This window comes from Pavona decussata, unplaced genomic scaffold (assembly GCF_977016875.1).
Source record: "Pavona decussata unplaced genomic scaffold, jaPavDecu1.1 SCAFFOLD_102, whole genome shotgun sequence".
In the NCBI taxonomy this organism is placed as follows: Eukaryota; Metazoa; Cnidaria; class Anthozoa; order Scleractinia; family Agariciidae; genus Pavona; species Pavona decussata.
Genome location: NW_028145517.1, coordinates 2,408,338 through 2,421,981, shown reverse-complemented (window position 1 = coordinate 2,421,981; position 13,644 = coordinate 2,408,338). Strand labels below are relative to the sequence as shown.

Genomic DNA, 13,644 nt, shown 5'->3' with positions numbered 1-13,644 from the left:
GTGTTAAGTGACCTGGCCTTGGATGGTAAGCGAGGCTGGATGTGACCTTGTTTTAATACAAACCTCACTGCTTTTCATATGCAAATGCAAAATAGTTAGCATAAGAACAACATGATCTACATATGAAAAGCAGTGAGGTTTGTATCAAAACAACGTCACCCCCAGTCTCACTTACAATCCAAGGCCAGATCACTTAGCACACAACACTTACTGTAAAATGGCCTATTCATTTGGTTATTGGTATGGCCAGTGTTCATCTAAACAAATTTTACAGTATACAGTGTAGCAGTCAGAATGGCTGATTCATGCACTCTGTATTCAACTTGTATAAATATTTATTAAATTGTCTTTGAATTACAGAAATGTCCCTTTGAAGCCATTACCATCATCAATCTTCCAAGTAACCTTGAAAAGGAAACCACACATCGATACAGTGCCAATTCTTTTAAACTTCACAGGTTTGTACATGTACATATATGCTTCCAGAGGAGCTTTGCTGACATTTGGGACCCTTTTGTGACCCAACTTGAGGCATTTCTCTAATGGGGACTTGTTGCTAGAAACAGTCTCAGAAAGAAGTCTTTGAATAAACTACTTGTTTTTGTTGAAAGTTCTAGTCAGCTCAAAATTGGGTCACCCTTTGTGTCTTGTTTCCTCACTACAAATTGGTTTCCACTGAGGGGAAAGTTTATGGGAATTAGCCCTGTGTGTATATGTTAACGTTGTGGTTTAAACTTGTTTTGGTTTTGGTTGGTCACTGGTGTTGTACATCACAGCATTTTGAGTGCTTGTTATATTTTTAATCTGAGTGTCTCTTTCGGAATGATTATGGTCCACCAATTGTGTGGTTGGATACATCCTGAAGTCTGGACACCAATGTTCAAGAAACTAGAGAGTGCAACAACTGTGAACCACTTTCTTCCCAAAACAATAAGAATTGAAATTCAACAATCACGGCTAACCTACATTGTATAAATAGTGAAGCACAATCGGTGAACTAAAAAATAGCTTCTGATACATGACTAAAATTTATACTAGATTATTTTTCTTAGTATTGTGACACTGTGTTGTTGTTCTAATATTTTGTGTTTTACATTATAGATTGCCCATTCCCAGGCCGGGTGAAGTATTGGGATTGGTTGGAACAAATGGAATTGGAAAATCTACAGCACTGAAGATCCTAGGTGGCAAACAGAAGCCAAACCTTGGGAGGTTCCTTGTAGGTTTTGAATTTTGACTAATCTACATAATTATAGCCAGGGCACCATAATTGCTCAAAAGATCACTACTGGTAGTTCACTGTCATTAGAGCTTGTTGTTTCTGAATTAGGAAATGTTAAAATTAAACTCCTTGCCACTTTCCAAATTGAACTGGAATGTGGAGATGCTTGTTTTGAAGACAAAGAGAACAGTAATGCTTGTATCTAACCTGATCAAGAGATTTTTCCTTGGACACTGACAAAGAGAGCTCTATGTTCAGACATGTGCCCATGCCCAGGAACCAGGGATGGATACCTACGGTAGTCTGAATGGGGCCTTAGTTGGGGTAGGGGCTTGTTTTTAAAAAGGCTGTATGACAGTTGACAATACTTAAAGATACATGTAGTGTAGAGTTTCATTACTGTAATAAATAAAAAAAGAGACCAGTAATAAGACTTTTTTTGAAGGCTTAATTATTGTTGTCTTTTTTTTAAATTTAGAATCCTCCAGATTGGCAGGAAATTCTTGTGTACTTTAGAGGTTCTGAACTGCAAAACTATTTCACAAAGATTCTAGAAGATGACTTGAAGGTAATTGACTAGAAATACTGTATACTGTGCTGGTTGGATTCAACAGGAAAACACCTCAGAAAAAAATTTGCCTGGAATTGCATGTACTGCATGTTTGCTTAAGATACAGCAGGGGCCTAGGACCTTTCTTTGGTGGTTTTGGTATGGGATTTAACTCTTAAACTGGCATACAGGCTATTTTCCAATGGTAAATTAATTTTATTAAATTTTATTCTGTGTTCCACCATGGTACGGATGAAATTTTTAAACAGCTGAGCATGTTAACTCACAGCTGAGTATTTTAACTGAACAAATGAATAAATTAACCAAACAGAAAGAGCTGACTCTGCAAAAATTTGCTAATGATTTTTAAGTTAATATGTATTTGCTCCCTTCACATTCCATTACACTGTGTGCCATGCAATAAAGTATGAATTTCTTGTTGTTGTTCTTGTATAATTGTTTAATTGATTTCTTGAGTAGGGTCGTTTTTGGATAATTTATAGATGTATTTTAAAGGGCAGATTTTAGCAAAGCTGAGTGTTCAATTTGTCTCCTTTTCTTTAAAGGCTATCATTAAACCGCAGTATGTTGACCAGATTCCTAAGGCAGTCAAAGTAAGTGATCATATTCTTTAGTCCATCTTAAACTGCATATGCCGCAGCTGAGAGAACTTAAAAAATTACGCCAAATTAATTGACTGGATTAGACGCAGCAGGGGAGCAAGTACACTGAAGAAAAGTGCAACTTTAGTTGAGAAATCTTAAATTATTGCTCAAAATTACATGTATGTCAATTTTAATCTCCAAGGTTGTGACTTTGTGCAATGTGCAATTCCAGAAAAGTGCAGATCCCAGTTGGGAGTTTTTCTAAGAGCCCCCATCCCTCCCTCCCCTCCCACCTTCCTTCTCTCCCCTTCCCCTCTGGAAATTCCAATGTTGCTTGCTACATTTCCTTAATTTTTTTTGCCTCCTGGAATTTCCAATCTCTTTTGTGGGGGAGGGGGGGGGGGGGGTCTTCCTTCCTTGTGGAACTACTGTACCCAGTAAGAGATTGATCATCATATTTACTCATCGTTGATAATGCTCTGTTGTAATAAAGGAGAGCTATTTTAGGGCATCCTGCTCCATGGAATTTTTTTAGACGTTGTCGTTTGTTGTTTCACAATAATGGAAGTTCATTAGCAAAGAGCTCAAAGGCAATCATAGGGGGATTACAAGTATTACCTACTTTAAAGTCAATTTTGAGTTTTTATTACTCAACATTACTGTTGTTTGCAAAATTTAATGTTTCAAACATGTTGTTGTTCATGGCTTTAGGGCAGTGTGCAGTCAATACTGGATAGGAAAAGTGAGATGGACAACCAAGAACACATCTGTGAACAGCTTGGTAGGCCAAGGACTTTGCTAGAGCTATATAACTCACAGAATAAAAACAGTGGTATTCAAACATTACAACTTTCTTGTGAACATTTACATGTGTGCTTGGATTTCATTCTCATTTGCTTTAGCCTATCTGGCTGTACCAAAAGCACAGAGAAGAGTTATTTGGAAATGCAGATTGTGAGACACAAACTGAAGGATGATGGGGCCCATCTCCCTTCATTATTGATTTAATTTAATGTGCGTCATTCTTCATGCTCATTCAAATCTTCCCTCCTAATCTCCCTTTTGGCATCTTTCAATAAGGCTGTCCCCTCTGGACATGTACTTCATATTCAACAGCACTAGTAACCGTGAAGCATTGCCACATAATACTAGAAATGGTTTTCTACCAAGACTTCCCAAGCTGTGAACTGTATGGGCAAGACATACTACATGCTTTAGAGCTTTGAACGTTTGGGCCTTCCTGCCTAACAAATTAAAAAGACTTATGCCTAATGTGATTTTTAAAAGGAATCTAAGTAAGATTTTATGTGACTTGTTTTAGGTTAGTTTGCATTTTTATTGGAGATCCTAAATTTTATTCTAGGGGATTTTTATGTTACTTGTTTCCATTACAACTTCACGCCGATTTAAGTGTGTCATTCAGAAATGGGAAAAACCGCTGGATTTTGTAGCTTGAAGGCTCGTTTTTAGCCCTTTGGGCATTCACTTCGGAGCCACCGAAAACGTGTTGAATAAGTTCGGTTTCATTCGTTTGGAAAAAGGTGAGATCTTTTGGATGAGGACCTAAAGCGACTTCAAAGGAATGGAACAATAGCGCAATTATGCGACCACGAGCGGCAGAGTTTATTGTCGTATCCTTTTGTTCTTGATGTGTGAATAAACTCTGATAGAATGACTTGGGACTTTACATGCATTTAGTTTTTTTCGCAAAACATTTCCAAGTTCGATATGTATTTATGAAAATAGAGCATTTTGAGAGCTTCGAAAAGAGATCTTGAACGAGGCTTTTTGGTCAATGTAGGCCGAAGTTCGATGTTTGTTTGTTGATCGGCAGTTAGAACTGCAGAGTTAATTTATGCGAAGCCGTCTTCGTCCGAAGCGTGTGTGAATTCCCGAAGGTACATGTATTATTGCAGAGAGTCCTGAACGCAATTTCATCCCGAAAACGTTTCTTTTTTATTTTTATTTTTTTTAACGAGAAGGTCGATTTGACGGCTGTAAAGTGTGGTCTGAATGAATTTCTGTGGTCGAGATTTCTCAACGACGCGCCGTCTGACAGTTCCGCAGCCGACTGCTCCTTCTCGTTTAGATTTTGAATTATTGAAGTTATTCCCTACAAAGTAAAAAAGTTGTTTGGTGAATTTCACTCTCTTCTTTAAATAAATGAGGCCTGGATTTTTTATATTACTGCAAACGCTGAGCATCCTGAGTTCTTGATATTAACAGCTGTGTTTACGTTTGATACTCGAGATCGTTCCGATAAGCGCGTGCTTGATCATAAGCTTAAAATAAACTTTAAAAGTTTAGAGATTATCAAAGAAAAGTTGCAGTCCGACAGCTTTAAAAAAGGTTTTTTTTTTTTGTGAATCGAACTGAGCTTTTGTTCGTTCTCAGATGATAAACAAAAGGAAATTGTCACACATTTCCTCAAAGGGCCTTCCGATTTCTATAGTTGTCTTACATTCCCGAGTGACATCCGACGTGAACACCGATGAATCGGCAATGAGTCTAAACAATAGCATGAATATATGAATACTTAACGACCCACAAAACGTGGGTACACACTTAAATCGACGTGAAGTTGTCATGTATTTTTTTTATTTTAGAGGACCCCCCTGAAAACCACTTTTTAGTGATGGAGGCCTCTTCTTAAAAGATATATTTTATTATAATTATTATTATGCGCAGTAAAACTATCTGTATGCACAGTATCAGAAAGCAACACAGGGCACATAGCGTAACCTGTGAGCCAAGTGAAACTTAAAATAGCTTGTGAATAAATCAATAAAATATATATACATATATAAAGTCATAGTCTAGATGTCTGAGAGTCTAAAACTCATACAAATAACTATTAATGGCTGGTCTATCAATCTTGGTATAATATAACATTATCATGTTACTACTTTGAAAGTTCTTGCAATGTTCTGCGTTGCCAATAAAACCGCCTTCTGCATTCTCTCTTAGACTTGAGTAGTCTTTCGCCCAACCAGTGATTACACACTACTCTCTGTCTCTTTCGACCAGCCGCCTAGCACATCCATGATAATATTATACTGGTGCACCTCGTATCCTTTATATTGCTCCTTCAGTTCCCACCTCAAGGGACCATACTTCATAGTTTTTTCCTCGCTCTTCTTCTCTCGATTACTAATCCATGGACAACTCATCTCTATGGTCATGACTTTCTTGCTCTCATGATTCACAACCGTCGGATAGACCTGGTTGGGTCGCACCTACTGATGATCTGCATACACAGGTACATCCCACCACGCTTCCACTTGTTCTGACTTGTACACCGGCTTTGGCATCACTGGCAAGTACCACGGTGGTACTTCCTCAAGAAGATCTTGGTCACGTAGGAGCTCATAGAACAGGACTTTTTAAAGCCATGTTATGTCTGAGCAAATACTTATTCTGAGCTAGTGCGGAACACCCGGCTAGAATGTGTGGGACACTTTCTTGGACATTTAGTAAATAAACCCCTTCGGAGGGCTGGTATGTCGGCTAATAATGTCCGTGGCTGAGAGATTGTCCGAAAAATGAATATTTGGCCAAGAAGCGAAGCTTCGAGGGCAAATATGAAATTTTGAATTTTTCAATAAAATCGCGCGAAACTTAATGGGTGGTTTTGTAAGACCACATAGCCTACACTTCACATCCCCGGGACAACTCGTGTGTGTCTTCTTACTAGACTAGAGTATAGCTTTGTGGGCAACAGTTGCTCGACAGTTCAAATACACCGGCAAGAGGGTGCGAGGGGCATGATCTCCATTTATTCAGCCAACTGAAACACTCATTCTGGCACAGCTGTAAATCAGACTTCCTCTCAGTCAGCAACTTTCCCTGCCATTCTAGTCCACGTATTATTATTATTATTATTATTATTATTATTTTTATTATTATTATTATTATTATACAAGATGTATTTGAATACGCTGCAGTCACACTTTATGATTTCAACCTGTCTAGCAACTTTCATCCACAAATCCATTCAGTTATCCAAAGAAAGGTTATGTATTGTAAGAGCTAATCAATGAAATTGGTGGAAAACATTGTTGCTTTTTATTGCAGACCTAACTACAGTGTTGGATCGTAATGTAGATGAGCTTTCAGGAGGAGAATTACAGCGTTTTGCTTGTGCTGTCGTTTGCATTCAGAGGGCAGATATGTAAGTGCAGCAACCATGTAAAGTAAAATCATTATTCCATCTCTACTGCTCATTAGCTTTCATTTGAAGGGTCATGTAAGCGGGGGATGATCAACAGTTTGATCAGAGAAGACTACTGCATGCTTAGTGTGATTTTGTGAACATTATCAAAAGACTAAAATGAAAACTGTGTTTTCAGTACAGCAAAATTAATGGTAAGATTTTAAATTCCAAAGTTAGAACTGCACTGTACAAGATATTCAGGGATTTAGTCGGCAAGGACTGTAAGGCGAAGGAAAATGTCACACGAAAATATAACGTCTGTAACTACTAATAAACTATTTATTTTGTAATGCTTTGTGATTATTTCAACTTGTGTAAAAATTGGGAACTACCAAAGGAACCAAGTTGGTAGGAGTGGCATTCAAGTTAAGAAAGAGAATGAAAATTGCAACATTGCTTGCCCATGTTCTACTGACAAGATCTTGAATTGGTCATTTGATGTTGTTGTTCTGTAGAGGAGGGCAAAGAAAGTGTAGTTTAACCAAAATTTAAAACGAATAGGCAGAGCAATCGTCTTTCCTCATTGAACATATTGTTTTGTGGCATTGTCATTGCCATCACCATCATCATTGCTTTAGTTCCCTTGTTAATTGTACAATTAAGCCTTAGTTTGAATGTCTGCCCTTGAGGATATTGCCCTCAGACTCAAAAGTTAGAATCACCAGTTATTATTAATAAGGCTTATATACAGCATAATAAACAGCACCACATTAGCTTTGAATTCATTTGAATGGTCAAACTTCAGTTACTGACCACATGATCCACAGACTCAAAAACTAGAACCACCTTACACAACACAATAACAGCACCGCAGGAAAGTACTGCTTAATAGATTTAATTTGAGCAATAAGATTTAAAACAATGATTGAATATTATTTGTTTCATAAATTTCTTAAAGCTACATGTTTGATGAACCTTCAAGTTACTTGGATGTGAAGCAGCGTCTCAAGTGTGCCGTGACCATAAGATCCCTCATCAATGATGACAGGTACAGTAGTCTGGTTGTTTGTATTGGTTGGAGTACATATTATCAACTAGATAGACTTAGAGTTATCTGGTCTTTGAACAACCTGGACAACCTTTCTTTCAATTGCTGTACTTGTTCAAAAGTACAGGCCACAAGAATGAAGAAAATGATCACTTAGGATAAAATGTCTTGATGTTTAAGCAAATTCCCCTGGCTTGTATTATAAGAAATTAATATGTTGTAGAATGGTGGAGAGAATACACATGTTGACTTTGGGGCCTAAACGGGAGGGTTTCACACTTTAATGCATACACATTATATCTTAATGGATTTAAAAATCCCACTCACATGTGCTTCAGCAATCAGATACTATAAAAATTAATCTAAGGAAACTGACGGATGACCAAATTCACAGAAAATATCAGTGGATTACATGTACACCGACAATATCGATATTGAAGTTAGTGTTAACTCGAGGCTGGTTAATGAAGGTATTTACCTGCGAAATAATGGAATCACATGGAAAATCATCAACTGGGAATTTTTCACAAACAAATTTGCCACAGGAGTTATCTACTCCCTTTTGAATGGTTCACAAACAATGAATAAATTAAATGGGCAAAAAAAAGTATTTTGATTTATGTACAGATACCAAACCATGAAACCCTCCCTTTAACCCTTTAATCCCTAACAGTTATCAGCATCAAATATCTCCTTGCAGCATCAATGCTTACAGTGCTCGAAATTAAAAAAAAAAAAAGCCAGGTTGTCCCTTTTTCAAAAGCCGGGGAACCAAACCCGTGTATTTGGTTGCCCTGATGAAGCCTTGGTTGCCGTTAAAAAAACCTACACATTTAAGTGCATTACCCGAAAAAACATCCATGTTTGCTGCGGTTCTTGTTTTCTCTTTTCTTTCTCATACCGTGCATTTGTCTCGCTCAATTTAGCTTACTTTTGAGGAGGTGGCTTTACACCTGGCAAAAAACGCCACATTTGCACTCTGTGAAAGAAAATACTTGTATTTTGTATTGCTAATTGAGGACATAAAAAATCAAAACCGAAATCAAGAATTTGAGAACAATATTATTATGGTAACGATCCTACCTTTACAGGTGTATTTACATGCTGGGTAGAGCTTGAGATATAAGCACATGGCAGACAAGCTTCAACTAATCCCATAGTTCTTAGTGTGCGGCAATGGTTTTTGCGGAACTCTGGGCTGAAGTTGTGGCATATTCAAAATGGCGTCTTTGATCTTGATCGCCACCAGACATGAAACTGTGTGTTTGTCTCTTACATTTTCGCACCTGGCAATGTTTTGTAAAATTTACAGATATCCAAAACACAGGAAAACGCTTAGCTGAGGCAAATTAATTATTATTTACTTCACACTTTTGGACATTGACACAACAAAACTGTCCAGTAAGTCGTGTGCTGTTTAAGATTAATTTATTTACTATTTTTGGCTGGGTTGTCCGTTGTTTTTTCCCCGGGCAACCAGCCTCTGAATTTTACTAAAAATTGGTTGCCCGGTTCACTTTTTGGTTGTCTCGGACAACCGGACGACCGCTAATTTCAAGCACTGAGCTTATTCAATCCCTGAGGTTATGAGAATTAAGGATATGATCACCCAAGGTGAATTTTCTGTTATTTTGATAACTTCTCCCCAGTACTTTTATAAGAAAAGTATGGATACAAGATAGGAGAATTTGTTCTTTGATATTAGGGGATACAAGGTTAACAGTTTTCCTTTGTTCTCTTTTTCAGGTACATCATTGTAGTTGAGCATGATTTGAGTGTGTTGGATTATCTGTCAGACTACATCTGCTGTTTGTATGGTGTCCCAGGGGCCTATGGTGTCGTCACTATGCCATTCAGCGTAAGGGAAGGTAAGAGCAATAAAGCTGGGGAACAGAAACAAGGTTGAAACATAACACAGCTTTTGGGTGCAGATTTAAGTCCGATTGTGACAGTTGTAACATAATGTATCAAACACTTCAAAGGGTGTTTCATCCAATTTCCAAACAGCGAGAAGTGGTTGAATAAACAAGAAGTAGCTGAGGGTTATTTTTTTTAACCAAGTTTGAGGTGTTTTTATAGAATTGGATGAAACACTGTTTTGATTGTTTCATCTGATTTTGAACACCAAGAGGTGGGTTTAAAAAATGAGGTGCAGCCAAGGTTTTTTCGGAAATTGGATGAAACACTGTGTTTCATCTGATTTCCAAACACCAAGAAGTGGCATGAAAAAAACAGGTGCAGGGCCTGAGGTTTTTATTAACCAAGTTTGAGGTGCTTGGAAATAGGATGAAATACTCTTTCAAGTGTTTGATATTGCTTCTCAAATCATGAGCAATTCTTGGAGAAAATCAAAGCAAAATGGCTTTCCTTTTTTTTGCTCTTCACGAATATTAAAATGAGTTTGAGAAATGCACGTGCTACATCAACTGCCCTTGAGCTTGCCCTGTCCACCTTCTCCTGCCCTATCCAAAGCTAAATGCCCTGACCACCTTCATTAGACAATTAATTTTATTACAGTATTATCAGCCTTGAACTAAGGATAGTGCCTGCTGCTAGAAGAGTATTTTTGCACAGTTTATCATTATGACTATGTGGGAAAAGGAAAAGCATTCTAAGCAAGGGCTACTGGAATATTTGGTTCCAGAAAATAACCATACCCCCCTCCATGGAAGGGATTTTTTCCAACACCCCCTACCCCTCTGGAAATTCTGATTAAGCTTCATGCCTTTCCACAAATCTTTTGTCCTTTGCAACTCCCTCCCCTCTGGAATTTCCAATGGAGGGGGTAGGGGTATTTTCTGGAACTACATAATCCAATTTAAGAATTTTTTTTTGTAGGGGGTGGGGGGGGGGGGGGGGTTGAGTTAACATGCATTTTTGAGAGATAATAAATTATTATTAAACAGCAATGATATTGTGAAAATCTTTTTAAGTGCCTAAAAGTGTTTGGTGTTTTTTCCCAAATAATTTAGAGTTTCCTTATATCAGGAAAATTGCATAGTAATCCCTAATTTTGTTTTGGGATTCCAGTATCTCTTGCTAAGGTTTGCTTTTCCTACATAGTAACAAACCAGGCAAAAAACATTGGGTTTAGCAGGTGCCATCCTTAGTAAACCAGAGTGTCATGGATCATCCCGAGATGTTCTGAATTTTTCTACAGTAACAAAAGGAGGGACTGCTCTTAAATGCTTAATGACAATTAAAATTTATCATGTTTTTCTTTCTGTTGCTACAGGAATCAACATTTTTCTTGATGGTTTTGTTCCCACTGAGAACTTGAGGTTCAGAGAGACGTCTTTGGTTTTTAAAGTGGCAGAAACAGCTGACAAGGTTTAGACACTTGTTTTACCTGCTGAATACAATTTTGTTGAGCATTCAAACATGGTTATTTTGAGAGGAAACTGTTGTCAATAGTCTGAGGGGAAGGGGTCCCCACTTACATGTACATTGCAGAGTATCCAAAGCATACTCCTAATTTAAGTAATGTTTAGAGCTAAAGCAGCCGTGTTTTATCGGGATTTAAAACCACAAGGTGCAGCCAACGTGAGATTCGCTTTTATGTTTTATTGAAAAAATTAGTACATAGATGACAGTAGTGCAAAACAGTTTTGGTCTTTCATGATAAAGGAAAACTAATCAATTTTACTCAGAAATTGAAAACAGCGAGCGGCAAATGAAGGATAAACATTATCACATGGTCATTTCTGCCATTGCCGGTTGCTGTAAATCTCTATGTCTGAAACTGCACAATGAAAATTAAAAAAATGTACATAAAAGATATGTGTGTGTCCTTTATAACTGGATGAAGATGACAATCTACCAGCATCAGCAGGATTCAAAAATGACTGATGAGGCCATTGCCGACTCAGAATCCTGAAGCACAACAGAGGAAGTGCAATAGTTTGGATGGTAGAGCATGGGGATTGGGGGGACTTTCAGATAATTGAGGTCTAACCTGCATAGCAATTGTTTCATTTCCAAGCAAGATTGAGAAGCAAACAAGAGCTTCTGGGGAGAAGGAGCAAAAAGAAAGAAAAAAGAAAAAAGGATTTAGGGAGGAGAAATGAACCTGCTCCATTTGTTTTTGTTCCTTTTCCCCTGAAGCTCTTGCTCTCATGTCACGCTCACTTGGAAAGGAAATACAGAGATTGGGAATCGTTTTATTTCAAACAAACGTGAGATTCGCGTTTATGTTTTCTTTGAAAAAATAAGTACATAGATGAGAATAGTGCAAAACAATTCTGTCCTTTGATGTCAACGCAAAACTACGAAATTTTTCCGAGAAACTGAAAATAGCGAGCGTCAAATGAAGGATAACATGGTCACGTGGTCATTTCTGTCATTTGCGGTAAACGTAATTCTTAATCTCTAATGACTGCTAGCAGGCTAATTCATATAATTCATGGTAAGGGTGACTATATGGACGGTTAGGGGTAGGGTTATGTGGATGACTATATGGCACCTTACCATGAATTACTTGAATAATTGAGGTCAGGATAAACAGCTTTTGCTGCAATGCTTTTTGTTTTTTCGACAGGAGGAGGAAGTACAGAGAATGCGGAGATACAAATATCCTCAAATGACAAAACAGCTGAGTATGTTCCTAATCAGAAGTTTTGTTAAATCTTAATTGTTTGAATTGTGAATGTTTTGTTCGTTGTTTCTGCATACTCACCGTTGTTATGTTTTTTTTCTTGCGTTTGCGCAGAGGATTTTCATTTGAGTATTGACGGTGGTGAATTCACTGACTCGGAAATAATTGTTATGTTGGGAGAAAACGGTAAGAGCGTGTTTGCTCTATTTGTAGCCAAGTGAAGGTGACAGGGCGGCTTTGTACTTGAAGTCATCTTTCACTAAGCTTGTGCTTCCTTTGTAGACTACGGCGAGTCCCTTATTTTTCTTAGGGATAGTGAAGCAAGTGAATCACGCGCGTGCGCGCGCGAAAATTGCCTCCCTCGAGGAGATGCGTTGCGCGAAGGGTAGAGTCTCCTCTTTGGAGGCAATTTCCGCGCGCGCTTGCGCGGTTCACTGCTTCACTACCCCAATGAAAAATAAAGTACTGCTCATAGTCAAGCTTGCTCGTGTGGCGTAGACGAAGCATTATCTACAGAGCTCTTTTTACTCTTTTCACTGTAAAAAAAAAAAAAAAATGATGCGAGCAATATTTTTTAATCTGGGCTCAAGCAGGTTGACGACAATATTTTTACATGTATATCAAATTAAGACGTGGTTAGTTTTTAGTATTCTCCATACTTGGTACAAAGCGACGCGAACAGATTCTGATTGGCTCCACGCATGGATATTAATTGCGTTATGACCATTACGTTTCTTTTTTAGAGCGATTGTCGTAAAACCAAAACCAAAGTAATTACTCTGGCCAATCGCAACAGATGTAAACAACACAATGAGCCAATCAGAATTCGAAACAAATGCATGTAACCGGCGCCAAGCGCGGGAAAACGCGTGCGGCCAAAACACGATTGGTTCTGCTTTGGATTCTCATTGGTTGAGAAAGTGGCGCGAGTTTTGTCAACCAATCACAGAGCGTAGTTATGCAAAGCCAAAGCAAACGTGAAATAACTTTCAGCACTCAACTGAAAACCGCTCTCTTTTCCTAGCGTGGATGGTGTGTGTAACCTTTATCCCCAGCCGCTTAAAGAGCAGATGACTTTATCCAACGGTTGAGTCGCTAGTCAGTGGATGACATTTACTTCAATAATATTATATTTTATCCGCTTGATAGCGGTTAATTTCCTGATTGTAACAAACGATCTTGGCCCTTGTTGTTACACGGTCATGCATAAAATAAGTCCGATAAACATTGCTAGAAGTCTTAAAAGAAACCTCCGCTGTTGAAATTAGTTAACGTTAAATTGTTATACTACGATCTTATTTTACATTTTGTTGGAAAACATGGAAATAATATTTGTGTCGGACAAAACAGGATTTGATTTAATTATCGCTCATTTTCGGTTTTAAATTTCTCGGGCGCCGCCGTGTTGGATTTCATGACGTAATACGGTAGTTCAACTGTTTCACACAAAAGAACTTCCTCTTATTGACAAT

At 38.0% G+C, this 13,644-nt stretch overlaps 1 protein-coding gene across 1 annotated transcript in view; it reads left to right on the top strand.

Moving 5' to 3' along the window:
* Positions 1-13,644, top strand: part of LOC146471598 (ATP-binding cassette sub-family E member 1-like) — a 28,923-nt gene that overhangs the window by 1,228 nt on the left and 14,051 nt on the right. Inside the window, exons 3-13 of the mRNA XM_085120118.1 lie at positions 361-458; positions 1,102-1,219; positions 1,701-1,790; positions 2,339-2,386; positions 3,089-3,158; positions 6,452-6,548; positions 7,489-7,578; positions 9,325-9,446; positions 10,814-10,908; positions 12,116-12,173; positions 12,287-12,358. Of these exons, the coding sequence (XP_084976244.1) occupies positions 361-458; positions 1,102-1,219; positions 1,701-1,790; positions 2,339-2,386; positions 3,089-3,158; positions 6,452-6,548; positions 7,489-7,578; positions 9,325-9,446; positions 10,814-10,908; positions 12,116-12,173; positions 12,287-12,358 (958 nt within the window). The remainder of the gene's footprint in view (positions 1-360; positions 459-1,101; positions 1,220-1,700; positions 1,791-2,338; positions 2,387-3,088; positions 3,159-6,451; positions 6,549-7,488; positions 7,579-9,324; positions 9,447-10,813; positions 10,909-12,115; positions 12,174-12,286; positions 12,359-13,644) is intronic.